We start from the raw sequence: 25,038 nt of genomic DNA on the forward strand, positions 1-25,038 counted from the left end.
GTGCACACCAAGACTTGCCTGTATATATGTGTAAGTCAAATATTTCTAGAGTGAGATGGGCTCAGCCACTCTAGCCCTTCATTTCACAGATAACCCTTGAAGCTTACAGTGAAAGTAACTCACCCAAGGCCTCACTACAAGTTACTATTAGACACTGATGAGCTTCAGCTCGTACAGGGTGGGAAGAAGAGCCCAAAGCCATAGCTCTAGGTCAGAACTGTGCAGTGAGTGCTGGTGTGCATCTGTAGAGAGCCATCGTCAGCAGACTACTCACTCCCCTGACAAGTACCAAGCCACACGGAAGACAGAAACTGGCGTTGAAGAAAAAGCCTTACTGGCCCAATGGGATAACTGCTGAACATCCACTCACTTTACCTTGCTAAATACCACAGTCAGGTAGCAACATTTGAACTTGAGGACACTGCAGAAATGAGAAGCCAGTAATTCAAGCTTCTGGGTTGCCATTTACTAGCCTAGTGACCTTGAGACAAACATGAACTTAATGCTCCTGTTGATAAAACAAGAAAAACATGAGGCTGGAGAGAAGGCTCAGTGGCTAAGATCACTGGCTGCTCTTCCAAAAGTTCTGAGTTCAATTCCCAAACACACATTGTGGCTCACAACTGTGTATAATTACAGTTTCATGGCATCCAGTGCTCTCTACTGGTGTGCAGATAAAATACCATACACATAAAATACAAGAATAAGTAAATAGATCTTAAAAGCTGGAAAGACTACTTTTCTCGAAGGGGTTCTGTGAGGACAAAACAAGGTTAGCTGTGCGATCATGACGACTGCAAAAGTGAGGTGGCTGCCTTTGGCCTTTAGTCGTCTATCAGGCAGAGCTGTTCCCACTGCCTGCTGGTACGCACGGCTGTACAACATCTCTCATCCCAGCTCTCAAGAGGCCGAGGCAAGAGCACTTCCAGTCAGAGGCCAGGCTTGTTTACACAAAAAGTGTGACTGGAAAAGAAAAGGACCCTGGCCCCTTTAATAACTTTATCAGGATAGTTTGTTGGTAGAACATTAAGTGTGACTTTTGTTTATGTGGCATTTGTTTTAACTCTGAAGTTGTGATCCTTTGCCTGTCTAAAATACTTGATTGGTCTAATAAAGAGCGGAATGGCCAATAGCGAGGCAGGAGCAATAATAGGCAGGGCTGGCAGGCAGAAAGGATAAATAGGAGACCCAGGGAAGGGGCCAACAAAGAGAACCAGAGGAGGAGTCAGGTACACCCGGCCACCGGCCACCTAGCCACCCGGCCATGGGTCAGCATCTCTAGACCGCTCTAAGCACTGCACAGAGATTTAAAGTTCAAAGGATAGAGGTTTCCTAGAACCTCTATCTTACTTCTTGCAGAAGTAAGAAAGACAAAAGCCCAAAGGGCTGGCTAGCAAGAAGCCAAGCTAAGGCCAGGCATTCATAACTAAGAATAAGCCTCTGAATGTGATTTATTTGGGAGCTGAGGGGCAGGCCCCTCAAAAAAGACCAAAATGCCAAGAGTAGCCAATTTCAAACAATGAGTTTGTATACCATAATGTACCCCTTCATTACATGTAACTGAATGAATGGTTTTTGTTAGCAAAATCTTGTTTCATCCCCTCTACCATTTATCATTTCTATGGCTGCTCTCCATTGTCCCAGTTCCTCGCAGTCACCTGACACACAATTCATCTCAGAGCACAGCTCAAAAATACAACATTCTGTCCTTACCCTTACTTCAGCATCTCTCGCCATGCTATCATTCCACCCAGGAACTATGCACAAGACAGCGCACAGCTGCCATTTACCTGGCCCTTTACAGCTCATACACTGCTTTCCCAAAGGGTTGGGTCTTCCGATATCTACATCCTACATTGTGCCCAGAGCCCCGACTTTATAATGAAGGAATTAATCTCAGTTCCTCTTGTGACCAAAGAAAGGACTGTAAACAGACCAAGGAGAAAGTGTTAGATGTCTTTCAAATCCTCCCAGAAGCGTATTCATTGTATGAGAGGGTTTTAAAAACATACTTATGGTTTAAACCATGCATTTTTTTTTTTTTTTTTTTTTTTTTTAAGTTCTGTTGCCTAAGCAAGTCAAGCAAAAATCAAGAACTTCCATGGGAAGACACCCTGGCTGGGAACAGCACAATGCCACCAATAAGGCTCCAGGCAACAGGGGCCTTGGGAGGCTGGTAAAGACTTGGTGCGGTTTTGAGAGCAAATGGTCTGATTTTTCTGGAAAGCAGATAGCCTCTGCAGAGCCCCAGGCAGTGAAAGGCACCTGAGATGGCTTAGTCCAGATTCTTCCCAGTAGGTGATGTGCCATGCATCAAACAGTGTGCCTCTTTAACAGTGGCCCGAGGAGGCTTAGCCAGAAGAGGGTGCCTGTGCCTCCCTCAACAGAGGGACTCTTTGTTCTGGGTAATGGATTCGGAGAAATACAAAGTTCTATTCAGCAAGCCCTTTTACTCTTTACCCACTTGCAAACAAAGAAAAAAAAAAAAAAACAAAACCTTTTCCAGTTGGTAATTTATGTTATCAAATCTTACTCCATCAATCTGACCAATGGCCGGAAGCTGGGGAAGATTACACCCAGCCACTCCAATTTCATGAGGTTAAGATTAACCCTGAAAAAGTCACTTAACATTTAATGAGTACTCAGACCTCGACACATTCCAACTTCCTCAAGCGGGAGAAAGTCAGCCAGGGGAGACAAGTTTATTGCCCCAAATTGCATTCAAACCTGGACGAATGCTAGTGGGCCATTGTTTGAGGTAGGGTCTCGATATTTACCTGACTGGCTTAGAATTTGCTAGGTAGAACAGGCTGGCCTCAAACTTCGAGATCTGCATGACTGTTCCTCTCCAGGGCTCTGACTAAAGACATGCACACCATGACCATTAGCAAATACAGGCACTGAAAAGAAGCTGTCTGAACCAGGTGCACTGCTTGGTGCCCGTTACTCTAGCACTTAGGGGGCTGAAGCAGGCACACCTGGGCAACACAGTGAGGGTCAGAACCTGGGCTCTTTCAGAGAAAGCCTGACACACACAAACCGCCAAAACAAACAGAAACAGAACACTCAAGTTGGCAATGTTATCATCCCATCATCTGTAAACAGAAAACACTAAAGAGAAAACCAAAAATCTTTCCAAATGCATTTTGGATTTTCCAAAGGACAACTGCCTCTAATCCCCAAGCAACTCAGACAGGAACCCTGATGAGCTGGGGCCACTGACCAGTATGAGTTCTAAACCAGATACCCCGCCCCCATGGCTGCCCTAGCTGCCCTAGAAACCTCTAGATAGCAGGGAGCTGAGCTCTAAAACAACATTGGGAGTGTTTCTAGTCAAGAGGGCTTTGGAAAGACTAGGGCATTTTGCAAGAGAATCAACTTCTAGTCTACGTCACATGTGCTAGGAGAGGAACCCATTGCTTCATCAACCTTGAAGGCTACCTTGAGGTAAAAGCAGATATAAGTTTAAACCACTCTATAATGTGGAGTCTGCTGATTAGGTCCTGACCCCAACACTCTGGGGAAAAGAAACTGCTGACATCGTCTGGAAGGCACTACATTAGTCAGGGAAACGGCTTCTCCACACACTAACTTCATTTCACAGACGATGAGGTATTTATCGTCTCAAAAAAATCAAGGCTGAGGCAAACATCTGAAACCAACTTGGCAAGGATTGGCCTGTCCCAAGCAGCTCCCGAACTGTCTTCTCTGCTTTCCCTCACTTTGGATTCAGCCTGGAAGCTGCATGTGTACTCTTCCTGGCTCCTGGGCCCTCTGGGGTCAGCATCTCTAGGCCGCTCTAAGCACTGCACAGATTTAAAGTTCAAAGGATAGAGGTTTCCTAGAACGGGTAACCACTTCATCTGCTCTCACGTCTGATTCACCCCCTTGTCATAACCATCACAGGGGAGTTGGTGGGCACAAGGGCACAGAATTTCCATAGACTTAGTCATCCTAATTTGGCTTAATTAATACCCTTCCGTAGGCATCACCGAACACACACCCGCTGTTTCCAATGAGAAAACTGTAGAAACACAAACAGTAGTGGCACACCCATGGCCAAGTTGGCCACAGGAAAAGCCAGATGAGGGAGGTCACTACACTGTTCCAGGTGTCGTCCTGTCCCTAGCTAATTGTGGGCCTACTGTGTTTGTGTTTGTTCGCCTCAGTTTCCTGAAACGTTAAATGAACGTGAAAAAGAGGCAACCCGCATTCTGGATCAAGCCGATTCAATTTGATGCCTGAGTTTCGTTCTCCGCCTCCACCGTCTGGAGTTAAGCAGCAATAATGCAGTCGAAGCTAAGTACACTAAAGAGTTCGTGTGGTGTAGATTTTTTTATGTTTAAAATGGCTAAAAAAAACAAGTCCCTGTCCTCCGCACCCATTGTCCCTCCAATTCTCCCGTCCTAAATCAGGTGATCACAGCTGGAATGGGCTCAAAGCTGGCCAAACAGCGGCCCCAGTTGTCACTTAGGCGTGAGGGTGGACAGACGCCGGAGAAGGCGACCTCCGCGGCTGCACCCGCAAGACCAACTTCCCCGCGCCCGCCGCGCCCGCCGCGCCCGCCCGGGGTCTCCGGAGCCGCCGCACGGCCCCGCCGCGTCCCGCCCAGCCCGCCCGGGTCTCTGGAAGCCGCTCACCTGCGCAGGGCACAGCAGCAGCAGCAGGAGGCCGAGGGCCGGGCGGCGCGCGCTCATGTTGTCGCCGCGCGGGTCTACGGACCTCGGTTCGGTTCGTCGTGCACCGCGGCCCGAGCGCCGGCGAACTGGCTGGGCGGTTTCAGGACCGGCGCCTGACTAAGGAGGGGGACAGGCGCAGGCGGCGGGCTGCGCGCGCAAGTCAGGAAGGACGGAGGCGGGGTCAGCGCTGCCGCCGCTCGGAACCCCCAGGGGCGGGGCTGAGCACTCCGGGGCGGGGCTTAGAGCGCGGAGCCGGGGGGAGCCGAACCGAGCCGAGCCGAGCCGAGCCGAGCCGAGCGGAGCCCGGCAGAGCAGAGCAGAGCCGAGCCGAGCCGAGCCGAGCCGAGCCGAGCCGAGCCGAGCCGAGCGGAGCCCGGCAGAGCAGAGCAGAGCCGAGCCGAGCCGAGCCGAGCCGAGCCCGGGCTGAGCTCCGCCTGCCAGCGCCCTCTGCCGGACCCCGTAAGCTCCGGTGCCGGGTGAGCGAGTCTGCGCAGCCCCGCTCTTCCCGGACGCTTCTCACGGCGCAGGGCTCAGGACCGCTCCCCAAAGCCACGCCGGCAGGCGCCCTCCCCGGGAACCGGTCCAGCTCTTTCGTGCAGTCCCGTCCCGGCGCGCCCCCACCTGGGAAACAAACACGCATCCTTGGGTGGTACTCTGGGCTTACTCCAGCAACGTCTGACTTTGATGTTTTAACTTACTGCGCCCCCCTTTTCCCTCCTGGATTGAAGAGGTTGGGCGAGGTTTTAGCACGAGGCAATTTTTCTAATTAAGAACCCGGAACACTGGGACATTTCAACCCCTGTTTCTTTTATATTTATTTATTTTTGGGGTTTCGAGACAGGGTTTCTCTGTGTAACAGCCTTCACCCTTTGTTTCTTTAGGCCCCGGTAAAGGATCGGCGCTGGCACATGGAGCTGGCACACCAGCTCGGGGCGGCGACTAGCGGTGGCCTGACTCTGTTGTGATCTGACAGCTCAGTGTAGCCGCGCTTCCCACACTGATCTGTTTACTGCTCAGCCCAGTTTTGAGAAAGCACCACAGCGCACCACCTACCGGCCGAGGCGCGTCTAGCAGTGAACCCGTGATTGTGGCAGAAATAGAAAGTACACAAATATTTAGAGACAATTGAAAAAAAAAATCACTTATAATTCCACCGCGACGGATAGCCTATATTACGTTGTGCTGTATTTTCTCTTCTTATGAGTTTTTTCTTTGTGAAGATTATTTTAACATGGTTGAGACCCAAACAGAGGCTTTTTGCTTGCATAATACCAACATCACTTTCCCTTCTCTAAACGTACTTTCATTCCCCAACTTGTCTGGATTCAAAAAAGCCTCGACTCTTCCTGAACTCTCCGTTTCCCCCATGGTACAGCATTACAAAAGCCTAAAAGTGGTGATGATTTTCCTGTGTGTGTGTACGAATTTACCCAAGACAAAATTCTGTTTAGTTGGCAGATGAAAGGAGAAGGCTTGAAATGCCCATGCTAATAGTTTTCGGTCCATTAGGGAACTTATTTAAACAACCTCCCATTGGAGTTCCTATTGGCATTTGCTATAGGAATCAATGACACAATACTCACATTTTTGTAATCTTCTGAAGAAAATAAATGGAAGTATCCCCTGTGCTAGGGGGTTGAACCCAGAGTCTTGGACATGCCAAGCAAGGGCTCTATCACCAGGGCTACATTCCAAGCCCTGTTTATTTAATTTTGAGGCAGTTTCTCTCCAAGTTGTCTGGGTTGCCCTCAAATTTATACTCCTACTTCAACCTCCTAATAGATAGGATTACAGCCATATAACAACATGCCCTGAAGATAACTTTTATTTTTTAATGAAAGGAAATATACACTTAAAATTTTATTGCTGTCAAGTTGCCTTCCAAAAAAGGTTTCAGCCTAGCTCTTTGTCAGCAATACATGGAAATTACTATTCCCTGCTCCTGCACCAAGATCTCCATTCTGATGGGTGATATATAGAATCTGTAATTTCTTATTTTTTAAAATTTGTATTCTTTTAATTATAAGAATAAATATCTACCTATTTATAAATGACTTTTCTATATGCTTTTAAGAGATATATTTATTTTTCATATTGTTTTCTACAAGCTTGTGTATATGTATATATGTATGTACATAAATGTATACATGTGTGTTCTTGTGTTTATGCACATAAGTGTGTATGGAGGCCAGAGGTGTTCCTCAGGTACAATTCATCTTGCCTATTTTTTAAAAAATATTTATTAATTTTTATTTTCTGTGTATGGGTGTTTCCCCTGCATGTCTTTCTGTGCCCCATGTGAGTGTCTGCTACCCAAGAGGTTAGAAGAGGACATTGTGTCCCCTAGAACTGGAGTTACAGACACCTGTGAGCCTCCATGTGGGCGCTGGGAACCAAACTCAGGTCCTCTGGAAGAGCAGCAAATACTCCTATCCACTGAGCTATCCCCTTTCCTTTTAAGATTATTTTTTACAGTGTGTACACTCATGAGTATGGGTTTGTGTACATGAATGCAGGTGCGTATAGAGGTCAGAAGGGGCTACCAGATCTCCGGTAGCTGGAGATTCAGGTGGTTGTGAACTGCTCAAAATAGACATTGGAAGCTGAACTTCAGCCTTCTGCAAGAACAGCAAGTGCAGCCCCTACACTCATAGGAAGTGGCACTATTAGGAGACGTGGCTTTTGGGACAGAATTTCTCACCTGGATCTGGGTGCTGGAGCCCAGCAATTATGCTAGGCTGGCTGGCCACCTGTCTTTCCCTCCCCAGTACTGAGATTACACGCATATGCCTCTGTATCTGACTTTTTTACATTGGTTCTGGGAACTGAACTCATGTCTTCATGCTTGCAAGGCAAGCACGTGCAAAAGATTATTGTTAAGAAAACTGTCTCCTATGATATGTATTGCTGATAAACACACACACTAACACACACACATTCATACATAAACACTCACACTAATACACACTCATACATATGCACACATTCAAACACTTACACACACTCAGACACACACGAATACACATACACTCACATACTCATACACATAGACTCTCACACACTAACACACACACACACACTTACATATACATTCATACACATGTACACACACATTCTCTCTCTCACACACACACTCATACACATTCACTCATATACTCTGACACACACACACACACACACACACACACACACACACACACACACCTTCTCTCCTTTCTCTCAAGCCAGGGAAATCCCATAGTTCCCTGCTCTTCTAAAGGCCATTATTGCTTATTGCTTATTGTGTAGTGTTCTTACTTGACCTCCTAGCAGCATTCGACTCAGTTGATCGCACTACCCTTTGAAACCCATATTCTCCATGAAGCCTCCCATTCCTGGGCTACTTATTTGTCTAAGCCACTCCCTATGAGCGCATGGCAGCCAGTTACATTCAAACTACCACTCTCTTTAACTGAGTCTGGGACCCCCCCCAACCCATGGGATGAGGTACTCACATCCAGGATGGGTTTCCCTTCTTAGTTAAATGTCTGGAGATAACCTCACAGAGGTACACACAGGTGTGTCTCCATGTGTTTCTAAATCCTGTCAGGCTGACAGTGAAGACCAACCATCAACATTCACAGAGGATGGGAGGCTTTGGTACTCCAGAAGCCTCCCTGAACTATCATGATCCTTTACCACCTGACACAGAACCCCAGCTGACTTGCCACTACACACTGGCTTTGCTTTGCTTGAACTTCATGTAAGTACAATTGTGGTTCTTTATGTAGTTTCTTTCCCTCAACCTTATGTTAAAGGCTAAGTAATGAGTAAGTTACTGGTTATTGAAGCAAGAAGGACCCATATCAGAACTGACGGAGGTGTGAGTACTTGAGAGCTCAGGTTGCAGCCTGGTCCTTCCTTATGGGCTCCAAAAGGAGGGGCTGGGTACTGACAGGACTAGTTTGAGTGGTTCTCTATTTTGATTGATTAGGTCATAGATTCATTTTGCTATGCGTGTCACTTCCCTGGTTTAATCATAATTATGCATGTTTAAGACAGACAATGGGAAACCCTCCCTAAAAGTTCACTTGAAGGATACAGGATGTATTATTGCACATACACACCTCAAGCCGGTTCAGGCCAGATTGGTCCTCTTGGACTTCCATTGTTTGTACTTAAATACATTGGTAATACATTTGCTTAAGAAATGTCTAAATGATTGTTGTTAGGGAAGGAGAGTCTCATAGTATTGTACAGAGGTAGGGGGTGAGTGTAGTAGAGCAATGTGGCTGTGGGGTGTGACAGCTAGCCTTAACCTGCTGCAACTGTGTTTTGTCCACCCAGGCATTAGATAACTTATGCTGCTTTTAATTTGTGATGACCAAAGATACTTACTATGGAGCCAAGCATCCTGTAAGGGCTGTTGACCCTTTGCTCTGGGATGCCTGGGAGATGTTAGTGGCTGTAGCTGAGGTAAGGATAGAATGGTGGGCTGTGAAGTATTAAGAGCTGTCTTTGCTTCTGAGACCCTGCCCCCCTCTATGGGAAAGGGATGAAATGGTCTTTTATTACTCTACAGTGGGAGGCAATGAAGCAAAGTGAGGGAAGTAAAACAGTTTCCCCACCCGGATGTGGATCCGGTGGGTAGTCGTAACACACACTTCTCTCATGTCTGCCTTAAAATCTTGCCTTAATGTCTGTGGTTTGAAAGAAAATGGTCCCCAAAGGAAGTGGCTCTATTAGGAGCCGTGGCCTTTTGGGAGTAGGTGTGGCCTTGTTAGAGGAAGTGTGTCGCTGGGGTGGGTGGGGTGGGTTTTAGGTCTCATGTGCTCAAGCCATGTCGAGTGAGACAGACCACTTCCTGTTACCTGCACATCGAGATGTAGGATATTCGGCTGCTTCTCCAGCACCATGTCATACCGTGATGATAACGGACTAACCGAACTGAAAGCTACCCCAGTTAGATGTTTTCCTTTCTAAGAGATGCCATGGTCTGTCTTCACAGCAATAGAAACCCTAACTAAGACAGTTCCCTCTTCTGCATGGCATACTGTATCGACTCGAAGGCCGCCATTCTTCTGGTAACAGAATAAATTTATTTAATCTAAATTTGAATTGAGCCTAAGTCTTTGGTTTCTCCTACAACACCACAATATAGGTAAGGATCTGAGGAGGTTTTCAGGTTTCTAGGTGCATTGTTTAGGGAGGAGTGTGTATACATAGTACAGGTAAAGTAGCTAGGCTGTCTAGTGCATTTATTAAAAGGTGTGTGTGTGTGTGTTGTGCGCGCGCGCGCATGTTTGTGCATGCGTGTGCATGTGCATGTGCATATGTGCCCATAACACAGAAGTATAGTCCAAGGTAACTAAGCTTTTCTCTATGCTTGCTTGTCTACTTCCACTCCAGGCAAAGAAGAATGTGTTATGTGAGTGGTGGAACCTTGTAGAAAAAGCAGTGCCAGTCGGCAACTCTGACTACTAAGTGCGAACATCACTCATGATGGAAGTGTCCTGTCTGAGTGGAAAGTATGCCACAGCCCATAACTGGATTGTCAGGCTTTAGCATACTTACTGAGGTAAACAAAATTTTACCCTGTCTGATCAGCAATGCCCCATTTCTGAGTCAGTCACAGCTACTGACACTGAAGTTTGTGTTGTAGTTGGAAGTTGTTTTAAATGAGATGTCTGTAAAACTCAGCTTGCTTCAGTAGGGAGCAAGCTGGATTCCAGGGGATCCAACAACCTCTTCTGGTCTCTGCATGCACTAGAAATGCATGTGGTGAATACACATATATGTAGGCAAAGCACTCGTACATATATAACACTTTTTTTAATCTAAAAAAGTCTTATTGCGGAACCCCAGGGAATTGAGAGTGTGTATTGAATGCAGACACATTAAAGAACGCTCACGGTATGTGGGCATCATGTATGTTTGTAACCACAGCACTAAGAAGACAGACAAGAGGGCCAGGAATTAACGCTACCCAAGGTTGAGGTCAGCCCAACTGCAGTTTATAAAGAAAAGAGGCCAATTTAGTCACTGTTTGAAGACTCAAAGTCCCAGACTAGCAGTCTAGTCTGTTTAGGTCATGGTAAGAGCTTTCTGGTTGTATCAAAACATGGCAGGTGGTATCAAGAGGAGATACACCAACCCCCATCCCATCCACTTTCTGCTGCCCAGGGAGTGGACTTCCATGGGGGATCTTCAAAGTCTGTCATATCATGTGGACCAGGGCCCAGGTCCTCCCCCATGTGTCTAGGATGAGGGGTATCCATCTATGTAGAATGGGCTCCCAGAGTCCATTCTTACACTAGGGATAAATACTGATCCTCTACCAGAGGCCCCATAGACTGCCCAGTCCTCCTAACTAACACCCACGTTCAGGGGGTCTGGGTCAGTCCTATGCTGGCTTTCCAGCTATCAGACTGGGGTCCATGAGCTCCTCCTTGTCCAGATCAACTGTCTCTGTGGGTTTCTCCAGCCTGCTCTTAACCCCTTTGCTCACCACTCCTCCCTCTCTGCAACTGGATTCCAGGGGTTCGGCTCAGTGTTCAGCTGTGGGTGTCTGCTTCTGCTTCCATCAGCTACTGGATGAAGGATGTAGGATAGTGTATAAGGCAGTCATCAATCTCATTGTCGGGGAAGGGCGTTTAAGGCAGCCTCTCCACTAGTGCTTGGATTTCAACAGCACCTGTTTCATAGGGTTGTCACTGGGGGCAAATGAGACCATCTATATCAAGTGCTTACTACTGAGATACCCTTTAACTTTTTATTAACCAGTGAACATCCCCTGGCGACCATGTGAACTCAGCCAGTTCCAGCACTACCGCCTCCTTGTTCAGCAGTTAGGAACTCAGCATCTTCCCTCTGTCAGGTGCAGGCCCATCCCCCTCCCTCCCAACTGCCATGTATTTGGGTTGTTCTCTCCTTCCTCCATGCCAGTTCTCCTAGGGTGTATTAATAATGACATACAGCTTCCTGATGTTCCTGCTGCAAATGTTTCCTGTACCCAAGTTTTGCAAACTGGTTCGCTATTTCACAAGAGAAAGTTAGCAAAGAGCTGATGGGCCAGGAGCAGCACCAACAATAACAAGAAACTAAGAACTTTCTACTTTCAGTGTCTTTAATGACTACTCCAGAAAGTTTTTGTTTGGAATGGAAAACTTTGGGAATTGCTCACAAGTGTCCTCCACAGTAGAAATAATTATAGCATAAGTCTGTTAGTAAAAGGAAGCTTAAAGATCTATTTAGGATCCCAAATTTCAATAAATTTACCAACAGAGTTGCATTACTCACTCTGAAATTGTATTCTGTCGGAAATCACACAGGGGCCAGTGAAATGGCTCAGTGATAAAGTTGTCTTCTGCCAAACTTGAGGACATAAGTTCAATTCCCAGAACCTACACAGTGGAAGGAGAGATGACTCCTGCACATTGTCCCCCAACTTCCAAGATCACTGCTGTTTCCACAAACCATGAACATAAAAAGAGGTTTTAAAAAAATCACAGAAATCATGCCTGAATTTATTTTTAACGAAAGGAAAAAGCAACAAAGGCAAATCAGGAAGTGTATTAACTTTATTTGAAGTATAACATGGAATGTGTTGTTAAACAAATGGATATAGTGGCAAACATTTGTTGTACAGGTAAACAGATTACTTGCATAGCAACTTCTTGTGTTACTTCTTTAGATGAAGACTGAATGGTTAATGAGACCAATACAAAGCAAGAGTCTTTTGCAGGAGTGCAAACTGAAACATGGTTCCTGAAATAACGGACGTTTTGTTCAGTCTTTGTAAGTTCCCAACTTCTCTGCCATGGATGATATCATAATTGCATCTAGGTCAAATGCTAACCCAGATACCTGTTTCCCACAGTACAAAGGTCTTTTATTAAGTATTGCTAAAAACAATGAATTAATTCCATGGCTCTGAAATAGTTCATATGAGGGACAGACCAATGCCAACATGTTTTCATGAAAAACACAAAGTCCTGATTTGAACATTGGTGCCTACACTACTCTTTGTTTTGGACCAGTGATGAACAGCTGGTTGTGGTATAGGGCTAATTAAGATGCAAAGCAGTTACAGCCACGTTATTTTCTTCTTCAAGTGGAATATAGCATTTCAAAATTCCCTTGGGGGAAATGTGTATATTCAGTATAACTTTGTTGAATAGGAAGCTGTCAGTGAGGAAGTTGGCACTGATCTTTAGCTCCCAAATATTTGTGTCTGGTGTTCTGGCAATGTTCAGCTTTCTCATCTTTTATCTCAAAATTAGCTTGGGGATTTTTGCACAGCCCATCAGGCTCTATACTTTTCTGAGAGCCTTTGTTACTGGCTTTGTTAGCAATGTTTATCAAAATCCCCCCATTCTGATTGCATTTATCATAAACAATTTTAAGGGACTATCTTCTAAATTTAACAAATTGTCATTCTGGCAATTACTGACATGAAGGTAATACTTTTGTGCCCATTGCATGTTGGCTAAAGCAAAACTAATTTAGAATCACTTTTCTCTCCATGTTAACATGACTTTACATAGAGACTATTAGTTGGAAACTGGAGCATAACATGGGCAAGAACATTAGATATGTGTTTTAACATGAGAATTACTACTAGTGTTTCATAGGGTGTAATGCAAAAGAATGCTTGATTTCTGTGTGTGCAGTCAGGCACTGACAGGCAGTTAGACACCATTGAAAGGACACTGAACATCCATTAGGGCCCTGATGGGAGATGTCATTCTGTAACTATGTCTCTCATACTGGTTAATGAATAAAGCACTGTTTGCCAATAGGAAAGCAAGATAGGCGCGACTAGAAGACAAGGAGGAAAGAGGAAGTCGAAAGGAGGAGTCAACATGGAGAGACTGGAGAGAGCAGAACCAGTGGCCCCCTCTCTCTAATAAGATGAGACCATGTGGAAGTACTTTGATTAATAGAAATGGGTTAATAATTAAGACAGAGCTAGCCGATAAGTAACTGGCCAACAGCATTATATCTAATACAGAGTCTCGGTGTGTTATTTGGGGCTGGCGCCGCGGTGGGTCCAGGCCGGCAGGAAAAACCTTACTCTTAACAGGGCCCCTCAAAGAAACAATCCGTAAACTTGGGGTTCTTTCTTGGAACCAGTTCACCCATGAACACCCATACTGAGCACCTGGTAAATGCTAAGGATGCCTTTTACCATAGATACTCCCCAAGTAGTAACAGTAATAGCAACAGTACTTATGTGTATTGTGTTTTGTCCAATGAACTCAAGGTCAGGGTGTTAGAGACAGCTGTTGGAAGTCAGATTCCACAGCATGTTGTGTACTCACCTGTGGCATGGGAAGTGGACTCTAGACCATAAAACGAAAATCAAAGCTCAAAGAGACTTATGGTTTGCAGCTTTTGGGGTTTTCAGTGTTCCACTGGTTTCCTCAAACACAAACACTGAGAGACAGTGACTTTATATGTCACAAATAAGATGAGGCGTCACCCACAAATACAGTTTATCTTTACTATGTGTTAATGACTCATCTTTGAGTAGCACATAGTGGAATGTCAGAAGTGGATCTTAAATAATGCATGCTTAGGTATCATCGGGTCCCAGTATCATGGCTATGGTCTTCAGGTGGAGGAAGGATTTTACACTGAAGGGACAGACGTAACTATGATGGATGCAATGTATTTTAGCATAGCTACATTTGACACAAAAGTAAAACTGCATTGATTCATTGAAGGTCAATCGCTGACTCTTAAAGAACGAGGCCTTTTGTCTCCTCTTTTAAGAATTAATACCATGTCGAACATCAAGTTTAACTGAGGGACTCAGGCTAGCACAGTTGTAAATAAATTTTTGTACACTCTGTGAATATCCATGTCCCCAAGGGCCAAGTTACAGGGCAGCTTGAGAATCCCACTGTAAGTGCAGGGACGTGGACTCTAAGCCCTTCCTGGATTTCGTGCACGATGCACAAACCCACAGGGTGAACATTCTTTCTTCAAAGAATTTCCAACATTGTTAAAAACCATTTCTCTCTGGACAATGTGGCTTAAGTGTCTATCTATCTAAGGTGGAACCAAATTCGTTCTTGCCAGGTCCTTCTTTGCTTCTCAGGAGGTGTAGTATGCGTTCATTTTTGGTTAGTTCTGCTGGGAGCTCATTGGCCTGAAAGAAGACAAGATGGGCATATGATTTGCTGGTGTGGTGACAGGGACTCAAAGCGGACAGGTGACTCCACGCTTTGCCCTTCACTAGTGAAAAAGCTCCATTGAACTCACCGCCTTGTAGTGGGCAACTGGAACCCCTTTTAATGTAGAAGTGGAACCTGCCATTTTCTCACCTAAACATTAAGTTTGTATTTAGCAAATCTTTGTTATCCTGGAGGCTCCCAGAGGGCAGGGACTATGTCTTATAAACAACTGCATCCTCACTTTCAGCACAATGCCCAGAGCATCTAATACTTGTTGAATGAATACAAGTATTTGCATTTTTATATTCACTTTATTGAATGAGGTGGTTTGTCTGATAGGGAGGATTCAAGATGGATTTTTTTCTGGCCACATTCCAATTCATTTATTTATCATTTTTTATAACAGTTTTTCTAATTTTAAAAATTATACAGTGTGTGTGTGTGTCTTGTGCAGGAATCAGTTCTCTTCTTCCACTAAATGAGTTCCAGGCCTTGAATTTATGTCACCAGATTCGTTGACAAGCACCTTTACCTGCCTATCCATTCTCTGGCCCCTCATTTACTATTTTCATTTGTACAGAGATATGTTTATGTGGTACAGTGTGATAATCAATGCATAGATATGAAATGTGATGACTGAGTCAGGATGGCTGGCATCTCCATTTCCCCGGATATGCATTGTTACTTTGTCAGAGAAACTTGGAGCATCTCTTAGTTCTTTATAATGATTTATCATGTATTTCATAAAGAACTAATTTGTTTTTAACTTAGCAATGAAATATTTTTTCCTAGCTAATGAGAAATAATAGATCCACTACAGGATGGTATACAAAATATATTTCTGGAAAAAAATAACCAACTGCATTTTCAAAAACAAAAAACTTAGGAATGTAGAATTTCTTATTGGTCTTACACATTTCTTTAGTATGGGGCTTAGCAGGGGCAGCTGGATCCTCCTGTCTGCCTCTGTACTCAGGCTGTGGTGATGTCTTGGGTGAAGCATGTGATGAAAGTTCAGCTGCACACCAATGGCTGGTTGGAAAGGGGAGGAGAATCCTAATATGCACACAGGTCACTGCAGACATCTTCTGTCAGACACCAGGCTGGCCAGGAGGTGGTTCCTTTTCTTCTCCAACCCTTCCTTCACCTCTCTGTCTCCCCCGTCTTGCCCTCCCCTTCACCCCCTTCCTCCAGTAGTGTAGCAGTCACCATGCTGGAAGGAAGCTCACTGCAACCCATGAATTTCTAAAAGGAAGCTCCTTAAACCGGGGAAGAAAACAGTTCAAAGTCGCAGCGAGTCCCTGAAACTTAGAAGCTGACAAGGCCCCTCTGTCCACCAAGGCTATATGAATGAACATCAGGGACTTCTGGAGGGAAAAGACTCTCCCTCCCATAGAGAGGCTGCAAGTCAAGCAGAGAGCATCAGGCTTTCAGAGTCTTCACCCATGCTAGATAGGGCTTTGGGTAACAACCGCCTTAGAGTGTTCCCTTTCCTGTAGGCAACCCCTCACCTGTAAACTCAGCACATCCTTTGGCTCACCAACTTGGACTATGGTACCATCATTACTTCCATCCAGTTCCTTCTCTGGGATGAATAGACATTTTCCAGGTCTCTTCAGGAACAGTGTTGACGGACATTTTCTTCCTCCTACAATCCTCCCCCCCCCTTATCCTGTGGGGTTTTTTTTCTTTTTTGGTGAAAAGGTCTTGCTGTGTACCCCAGGATGGTACAGCACTCACAATCCTTCTGCCTTAGTCTCCTGAGTACTGAGATTACAGGCATGTGCCACCATGCCAGATTAAGAAGTCATTTCTTATTAATAGTCATGAATGGTTTTGTACTTTGTTAATGGACACTAACAGGTTCTAGCATTAGTCATAACATTTGGAATGGATTATCTTACCAAGCTATGCAGGTTGTACAAATATCAGTATATCCTTTTGTGCCATATCAAAAAGACACATTCAGTAAAATTACTACTAATTCATCAGAAAAGACTTTCGGGACTGGTAAGCTATTAAGTCCCAAATTGTTCTTCCAAATAAAACAGGGACCAGCAAGCGGCTCAGGGAGTAGAAGCTGCATGCAGGCCTTACCCATTAAGTTCAGTCCCTGAACCAATCCGTGGATTCTACAGAGTAGCAGAGGAAAATGGATCCAGAGATTTGGCCACTGACCTCTATGCACACTGTTGTACATGTATGTCTACACTCTCTCATACATATGCATAAAAGTAAATAATTAAGATAAAAATGACTGATTAGAAAAGTAACCAGTCCAGAAATCAAGGAAATCCCTGCATGCAGGAGACAAAATTAAAAAAATAAATCTCTTTCCAGACTTCCATGATGCTGCTAGACTCCTACTACCTTGCTTCTGGGCTGTGATTAGAGTCTGGCTTCTCTTGGTGTTTGGTGGACAGAGGACAATTTCCCTGGCAGTGATTCCCAGGACTGAGAGGCATTCCACAGTGTGGAGCCTCTACACATGAGTTCAAGTCCCTTAGGGAGGGTGACAGATCAGCATTTGACCCCTGGAAATTACCCATGACCATCACACCAAGGCTAGCCATTAAGGGGACACAGTGGGAAATGCATTTTTTTTTTTCAGTTTCTATATCAAGGTATTAACGGTGTTCCTAGAGTTAACAAAGTCCTGGACAGCTCACCACCAAGGTTTGATTTCTGTAAGAGTTCCATGTACAAAGTCTAGAGATAAGATTCAAAAGGAAGGCAGCTGTGACTTCAGCTGGCTTATCACCCAGCCGGGACAGCTTAAGGAAAATAAGTCTAGGTATCTGGGGAAAGATCAGCAGAAATGATGACAGAAAAGCTTTCTGCAAACAGCTCGCTTCCCCCAAGAATGGGGAAATAGGACTTCCGTGTGCTAGGTAAATGAAAATGAGTGGAGTCTTGATCTGGCATGTTGTTTCTTTGGCCCTCTTACAGGTATCATGTGTGTGCATACATGTGCGTATGCTGTGTGTGTGGTGCCTGCTTGTCCTTTATCACTTTCTGCCTTATTTCTTTAAGGCAGAGGCTCTCCCTGAAACTGGAGCTTGTGGTTTTCAGCTGAGCTGGCAGCCAGTCAACCCCAGCAGCCCTCTGCCTCCACCTCCCTCAGAGCTGGGGTTACAGGCAAATGCAACACCAAGGCAGCTTGTTGCATGGGTTTTGAGATCCAGACTCAGGTTCTGACACTTGTGCAGCAAGTACTCTTAATAACCAAGTCACCTTCCAGCTTCAATGGTTAGTTCTAGTTGTCAACCTTACACAGCCTAGAGTCACCCATGGAGAGAGTTTCAACAAGAGATTGCTGGATCAGGATGGACTATGGGCATGGGCATGCCTGCCTGCCACAGACTTCTCTTTAATTGGATGAAATGAGTTGGGAAGACCTGCCCACTGTGGGCAGCTCCATTCCCTGGGTTTGGGTCCTGGACTGTGTAAGATCAGGGGAAGGGAGCCGAACACCATATATGTCTGCATTCATCATTGTGTGTTCTTGACTGTGGGTGTGATGTCACTAGACTTTTTAAGTCAGAAACTTCTCAGCTGTGATGGCTCCGGGTGCTTAAATTAACCTTCCTTCTCTAGGTTGCCCTTTGTCAGTTAACATTTTATCACAGCAACTGCAATCAGAATCCAACACCAGCCCTGATGGGTTTCTTTTAAACTTCCTACGTACAAGGTACCTCCAGCAGACATCAAGAGGAAGCACAATGATAAACCTTTCTATTGTGACCGTAAGCTCCCTGACTTGCAATGTGTTTTAACCTAAGGATTTAGTGTAATAAAAAACATGGATTGGTATTGTAATGGTGACATGCAAGCCTGCTGGCAAAATAAATCACATTTTCCTGACCAGCCATCAAGCATACATTAACAATTCACAAGATATAAACATCTAACATACAGGGAGGTGATAGGCTTCCAGTTTTGGAGACAGTTTTGGAGCACATACTTCCCATACTTCTCTCTCTCCTCCTACTAGGAAGCCACACCATTGTAAGCTTCTGACCCCTTGCTCCACCTCATCAATGCTGGTATTAGAGCCATCTACTACTACTACTACCAGTTATGTGGTATTGGGGGATCCTGCATGCTAGGCATGTATTCTGCCAACTTAGATACATCACCACCCACAGTGTTTGCCCATTTTATATGAGCAAATGGTAAGAAAGCCATGGATGATATAGGGATTTTAGCACAATTCCCTGGGTCTAAATTCATTGGCTAGGAATAACTCATAATAATTGCAGTCCCGCCCTTACTATGTATAACGGTAAAAATAGAGACAGGAGCCCGAGAGATGCTTGTCTTGCCTTACCAAGTGGTCTTTTGGGTGGGGCCCATGTGGTTTAAGGATGGGTTGAGTGGGTACCTTGTTTCTCAAGGCTGGATCTGCTCCTGCGTCCAGGAGCAGTGCAACTGTTTCCGTATTCCCACTGAGCACTGCTGCATGGAGAGCCGAAGTCCCATTCTGAGAGAAAAGGATAGCATGTCAAGAGTTGAGCTCGCAGCCCTCGGCACTCTGCCTGGCTCTCATCATAAACCATCGGAGTGATGGGATGGGGATAACACGGTCTTACTCCTCTGTATCGTTCCTTGTCGTTTTCAAAGGCACGCAGTACCTGCTTCAGTGTCCTCACACACACAGCTATATGGTATATGGTAGATGCATAGCCAAATACTATACGGGAGGGAAGGGAAGAGACTATAACCAAACTCACAGAATCATCGGGCGTTGGCTCCAGTGGGCGAAGTTACCAATAAACAGCACCACAATGCAGGCTAGGTTTCCTACTTGATGACTCATAACCACCATAATTTGGTAAAATTGTAAAAAACAAAAATCACACCTGGAAAAAAGTTGAAGCCAAGCAGCCTTTCTCTGGTTGCTTTCACGCTTGGAATGCTAATTCACTAGGCTGGCACTAGTTCAGATGTGTAAGTCTTAGCTAACATGCATGGATTAGCTAATAAAAAGATTAAAAATTAAAAATAAAGCCTGTGAAGCACGGGTAGATACTGCCACGCCCACTTTAACGTTTCCTTTCTCAGTTTCTCTTTTATAGACAGATTATGTTTGAAATGATTATAATTCCCTAATGAGGACTGGAAGTTGCTCCTTAGGAGCAGAGCTGGGGACTGGCACACTGAACACTGAAATTCTTTATTAGAGCTCTGCAAGAGTGGGGTCTAAACTGTGAAGGGCAGGCAGAACGTTTCCAGCGTGAACACGGTACAGTTATGGGGTCATTCCAGGGCAAAGGGTTTGCAGGTCTCCTCGATGGGTCCTGGGGACATAGCCACCAAACTGCTAAGCCACAGCGTCAACTTCGAAAAGACTCAGTGCTCACTACTTAACTAAACAGGAGTGTAAATGCTTCGTGCAGTCAGCAAACGGCTGCCCGTGGGGTAAGCCCAGTCCACTGTCTCTTTTTCTCTTATGCCCAAAAAGCTAAGAATATTTTGCAATGTGCCCAGATGTGTAATTTCATTACCATATACACATTAATTAAACTATGATGGCAGCCGCATTTGTGTGCTGTTGTCTTGTCACTTTTCTGGCTATTCTGAGAGGGCAGAATAGAGACAGGGCAGAAGGAACTGTGGGCCCACAAAGCTCCAGGGCCCGTGGTACTTTACAGGGGCTGTTTGTTGACTCTTTGCCACATGCACCGCAGCACAGAAATGCTTCCAGCCAAAGTGACTAAAACTTGACAAAGCCTTTCTAGTTTCCAGAAAGACCCACTTTCTGAAGCTCCTGGATGTTTCGATTTTACACTGGAGCTAACCAAGCAGAGTGGGTCTTTACTTGGGGATGAAGAAAAGGAAGGGCATGTCCTCCTTTGATTTTACAAATCTTCTAAATGACATTTTCCTGTTTGGAGTCAGTTATTCTATTCCCCCCCCCCTGAAAAACTAGGTTTGATGAGACTGACCTCTTTACCATCTTCCCATCTCTGCCTGGACCCAGGGATCCTGAGCTAGCGGCAATCCAATTCTATCTCAGTCACCAATATTTCTCGGCTAACCTATCTCTCTTTTTTGGTAGAATGGCATACTTTCTTTTTAGGTCTTACCTTCAAAATACCGAGAGTAGGTGAGAATTTGAGCAGCTCCTCTATGACGTCATTGTACCCTTTGTTGGCAGCTTTCAGTAGTGCTGTAGAACCATCCTGAAGGGAGAGCAGAACGTGGGAGTTAATCATTAGCATACATTTGTGTAGACTGAGAACTGAATGCCAGTTGAAAAATCAGTAATGTCTCCGTGTAGGGCAGATTGGGGCACATTAGGCAGTGACTGCCTGTGAGGATGTCATCCATAGTGGGTGACTGTGTGTCTGAGGCGCCTGCAGTTAGGTAAATCAGATACTCCTCCAGTGCCCGAGAACACTGAATCAGGGACAAGGGGGGTTTCAAGATCTTATTTTAGGGTTATCATGGGCCCAAGAGGCCTTCCCTGCTGTTCATAACAGCGGAGATTGCTTAACCATCTTTAATGATTTATGTTATTGAACTGCATTTACTGCCTTAAATATATATGTAATCTTGACTTCCCCTGTCCTGTGCATTTATTTGCCTACGTACGGTGGTGGTAATGCAGGAGGAATAGGTCAAAATTTGACTAATCTTTTAAAAAAGTGCACAGACAAATTAAAAAACCCATCTTCAGTGATCATTTTGGGCTCAAAGAGAGACTTTTCTAAATCAGTTGTTTCCTGCTTGCATCGATGGCTGTGTCTGGAGGACCTCGGCTCAGGTGTCTTCTGTCGGTCATAGACCTTATCTGGAATGGGGAGGAGGAGGGTGTGATGGGGGATTTGTCTCTTCTGATCTCAGAGATGACAGGGAGACAACAGGACAGGGGAGGGCAGGACCACTGCCTTCAGATTTCCCTTTTCTGAGGTTAGACTTGATAGGCAACTGGGCGCAACACAAGGTACATCAGACCCAACAGACAGGCGGCTCACAACCGGCATCAGCTGGTAGAATCTCCCCCTGTCACTCTCCTTCCTACAGCCTGGCACAGGCAGGCGGGGTTCAGCACCGCCCTCAGGAGCCAGCTGTGAAGAGGAGGTTTGCAGCAGGAGTGAGGTGCAGCAGCCAACAGTGGACTCTGCCTGAGTCCACTCCCATAGATTCTGCATGTTCCCTTCCCCAGCTCTTCCAGAAGTCACCTCAGGTGGAGGAGGGGGAAGGCGACCACACCTGTGAAGTTTCCACCTGGTTGGACTTTGACTGTTTCCTGCTAAAGGGCAGGTAGAGATAGGAAAGCCAGTTGAGTGGTAAACACCACTGAGCTCAGGTGAGCTCAGTCCTGGCTGGGGTGGGGGCTGTCACTCACGTTGCGTGCAGCATCGCGGTCAGCTCCCCTCAGCAGCATCACACGCACCACCTCGCTGTGGCCCATCTGGGATGCGATCCACAGGGGCGCGGTTCCATCCTGTGGGAAAAAGAGGTGTGACGGTGCGACACTCACTCATTACAGAACTTCAGGGACACCAGCTCTTTGATTCAAAAACCCTGGAGAAGATCCCCTCTCCAGCTGCTCTGCACACCCAAGAGGAATACAGAACGCGGAGGAGAGGAGGTCCAGTGAGCACAGGGCCACAGAATGGTGTTGGCAAGCATGTCCTCAGCAGCTGTTCATGTCCCAACTCCTGTCTTATACAAACACTCTTTGTTTTTCTCTTTATCCACAGGATCCTGTGTATTTTAGGTTGAAAACTCACCATATAGCCAAGGATGGCCAGGATCCTCCCAGCCCCTGCCTGTACCTACTGAATGCTGGAATTATTTATACATGTGCCACCACACCATTTCCTGTAGTGCTATATTAAACCCAAGGCTTCATGCATGCTAAATAAGCACCCTACCAACAGAGACGCATTAGCATGGGTCTAGTTCTTTGATGCCAGGATATAAACCAGACTAGGGAAAGTTCTGTGGGGACCCTTATTCAAGGTGCACCACATACTGCAGAGCTGAGCTCCCTAGCAATGAGGCAGCTTGCCTCTTTTCCCCCAGATGATCTACTCTGCTTTCTGTGATAGGAGGAGGCAGTACATCCAGCCAGCACATGTCAGCAATGGAAGAGTGGGCAGCTTCTTTTGAGGTGAGGTCATTTCTCTTACTTTTGTATTTGGTACCCCAAATCTCCCATAGCTACATCATGCTTTAAAGAAACTGAGTTATGTACAAGGTGATACTTTTCCTAGGAATGGACACAGTAGTGTAGCAGGATATTTAGGGTAACATTTCCTGTACATTATTTGCCAACACTCGTTTCCCCAAAGCTGAGAAGGTTGACCCCAAGGCTGGCAATTGGAAAACAGGAAGCCTTTGTAGTGTGGAAGGATCAGGAGAGGGAAGGGACTCACGTTTCCTCCCTGCCTGGCTCAACTCTGGCAGTGAGTAGGTAACTAGGTAGTTCAAACACTAGATAAAATACTGGGAAGTTCAGGTGGAAAGGGAATTTTCTCTTTTTCATAGAGCAGAACTCAAGAAAATAGGAACTGCCCCAAAGAAGTTCTGTTCTAGGCTAGTGCCTGAAAGAGAGGTGACCGTTGATGGGAACTGGGCCATAGGGTACCTAAGTTGTTCCCCAACAACTATGATCCATAGCCACCCAACATCTGGTCATTCAAGAAGTCGCTGTGCTCATGGGGAGTTGGAAGTGCTGAGGGAAGAGTGACTTGAAGTAAGTTTGAGGTTAAGAAGATGAGGAATGACTTCATTGAGCAGAGTCAATGGCAGGGCCAGCACCTCGGATGGGAAGATAGGAAACCTCTAGGAACCAGTGCAGACACTTGAGGACCAAAGAGGCCAGCACAGGTTCAGGAAGGAGTCTCCCCAAGCCCTCCTGATGGGAGATGTCATTCTGTATATATGTTTCTCATACTGGTTAATGAATAAAGCACTGTTAGCCAATAGGAAAGGAGGATAGGAGGGACTTAGAGACAAGGAGGAAAGAGGAAGTAGTAAGGAGGAGTCAGCATGGAGAGACTGGGAAGACGAGACGCCTGCCCCACTCCCTGGTAAGGAGACCATGTGAAAATACATAGATCAACAGAAATGGGTTAATACTTAAGACAGAGCTAGCCGATAAGAAACTAGTACCTGGCCAACAGCATTATATCAAACACAGAGTCTCAGTGTGTTATTTGGGGCTGGCGCGGCGGCGGGACAAGACCAGCGTCTGGCAGAAAAACCTTACTCCTTACACCCTCCTTCATACCTGAGTGGTAGCCTGATCTCTGAGAACCAGTTCATTTCAGAAAGAAGACCAGGAGGAGGGCACAAGATCCAGAACTGGAAAAACCTAACTGCTGAAGTCATCATGATAATAGATCCCAAGACTCTGGATTGCCTACCTATCCATGGCAATGAGGGCTAAAGAGCATGATAACACAATGGTAGACTATGGAGTTACATCTTCTTTTTAGTGTGGAATTTCAATCCAAGCATGCCAGTAATGTAGGCACACAAGCACTGTAGACTGCCATCCTGGCAAAGGGTTAGAGGCCCTTTGAGTCGGGAGTTAAAAATGACAAATGGAAAGGCAGGGGTGTGTGCGGGCGGGATCTTGGGAGAGGTGAGGAAAGAGGAGGTGAAGGATAGCGGGCGGCTGAGAACACTTCCTTCACACTTCCCTCAGTCTCTTGGAACTATTCTTGGATGTGAATGTTATCATTAACAAATCACATTTGTATTAAAAGTACAAATTAAAGGTGCAAACTAAAGAATTGCTTATTGTTTATAATAAAAGAACTTACACAATTTTCATTTGATTCTCCCGACTGAGGATTTAATTAAGAATTCACCAAATCAACAATTAACTATGAAATCCCTTCTACGCCTCAGGCAGAATATTGAAGTAAGTCTCTCTTTTCAATGGAAAGTCTGGAGAAGGAGACAATGTTGAAATTTGTGTATAATTGCAAATGATAGTGGGTGAGCAAAATGTGTTCGATGACCTAGGAGACTCTCTTGCTGCTGTGGGGGTTAGGGTTCAGGCTCCATAGATGGGGTCATAGTTGAGTTGTGTCTTGAAGGAAGATGGGGTTTTGTTAGGTAGTAGGGCAAGAACTCAAAATGTTTAGTGACATCATACCCACAGTCAAGAACACCACAATGTCATTTTTAGCTCCCTTCCCCTGATCTTACACAGTTCAGGACCCAAACCCAGG

At 45.5% G+C, this 25,038-nt stretch overlaps 2 protein-coding genes across 2 annotated transcripts in view; both read right to left on the reverse strand.

Annotated features, from left to right (window-relative positions):
* Npc1 (NPC intracellular cholesterol transporter 1) overlaps positions 1 to 4,760 on the reverse strand; it is a 45,978-nt gene extending 41,218 nt beyond the window's left edge. The window contains exon 1 of the mRNA XM_051202087.1: positions 4,641 to 4,760. Coding sequence (XP_051058044.1) covers positions 4,641 to 4,697 — 57 coding nt within the window. The 5' untranslated portion in view covers positions 4,698 to 4,760. The remainder of the gene's footprint in view (positions 1 to 4,640) is intronic.
* A 9,843-nt stretch (positions 4,761 to 14,603) lies between these two features.
* Positions 14,604 to 25,038, reverse strand: part of Ankrd29 (ankyrin repeat domain 29) — a 35,723-nt gene continuing 25,288 nt past the window's right edge. The window contains exons 7-10 of the mRNA XM_051202099.1: positions 22,194 to 22,292; positions 20,929 to 21,024; positions 19,224 to 19,322; positions 14,604 to 14,814 (exon numbers count right to left, since the gene is read on the reverse strand). Of these exons, the coding sequence (XP_051058056.1) occupies positions 14,707 to 14,814; positions 19,224 to 19,322; positions 20,929 to 21,024; positions 22,194 to 22,292 (402 nt within the window). The 3' untranslated portion in view covers positions 14,604 to 14,706. The remainder of the gene's footprint in view (positions 14,815 to 19,223; positions 19,323 to 20,928; positions 21,025 to 22,193; positions 22,293 to 25,038) is intronic.

Source organism: Phodopus roborovskii, unplaced genomic scaffold, assembly GCF_943737965.1.
Source record: "Phodopus roborovskii unplaced genomic scaffold, PHOROB, whole genome shotgun sequence".
Classification (NCBI taxonomy): Eukaryota; Metazoa; Chordata; class Mammalia; order Rodentia; family Cricetidae; genus Phodopus; species Phodopus roborovskii.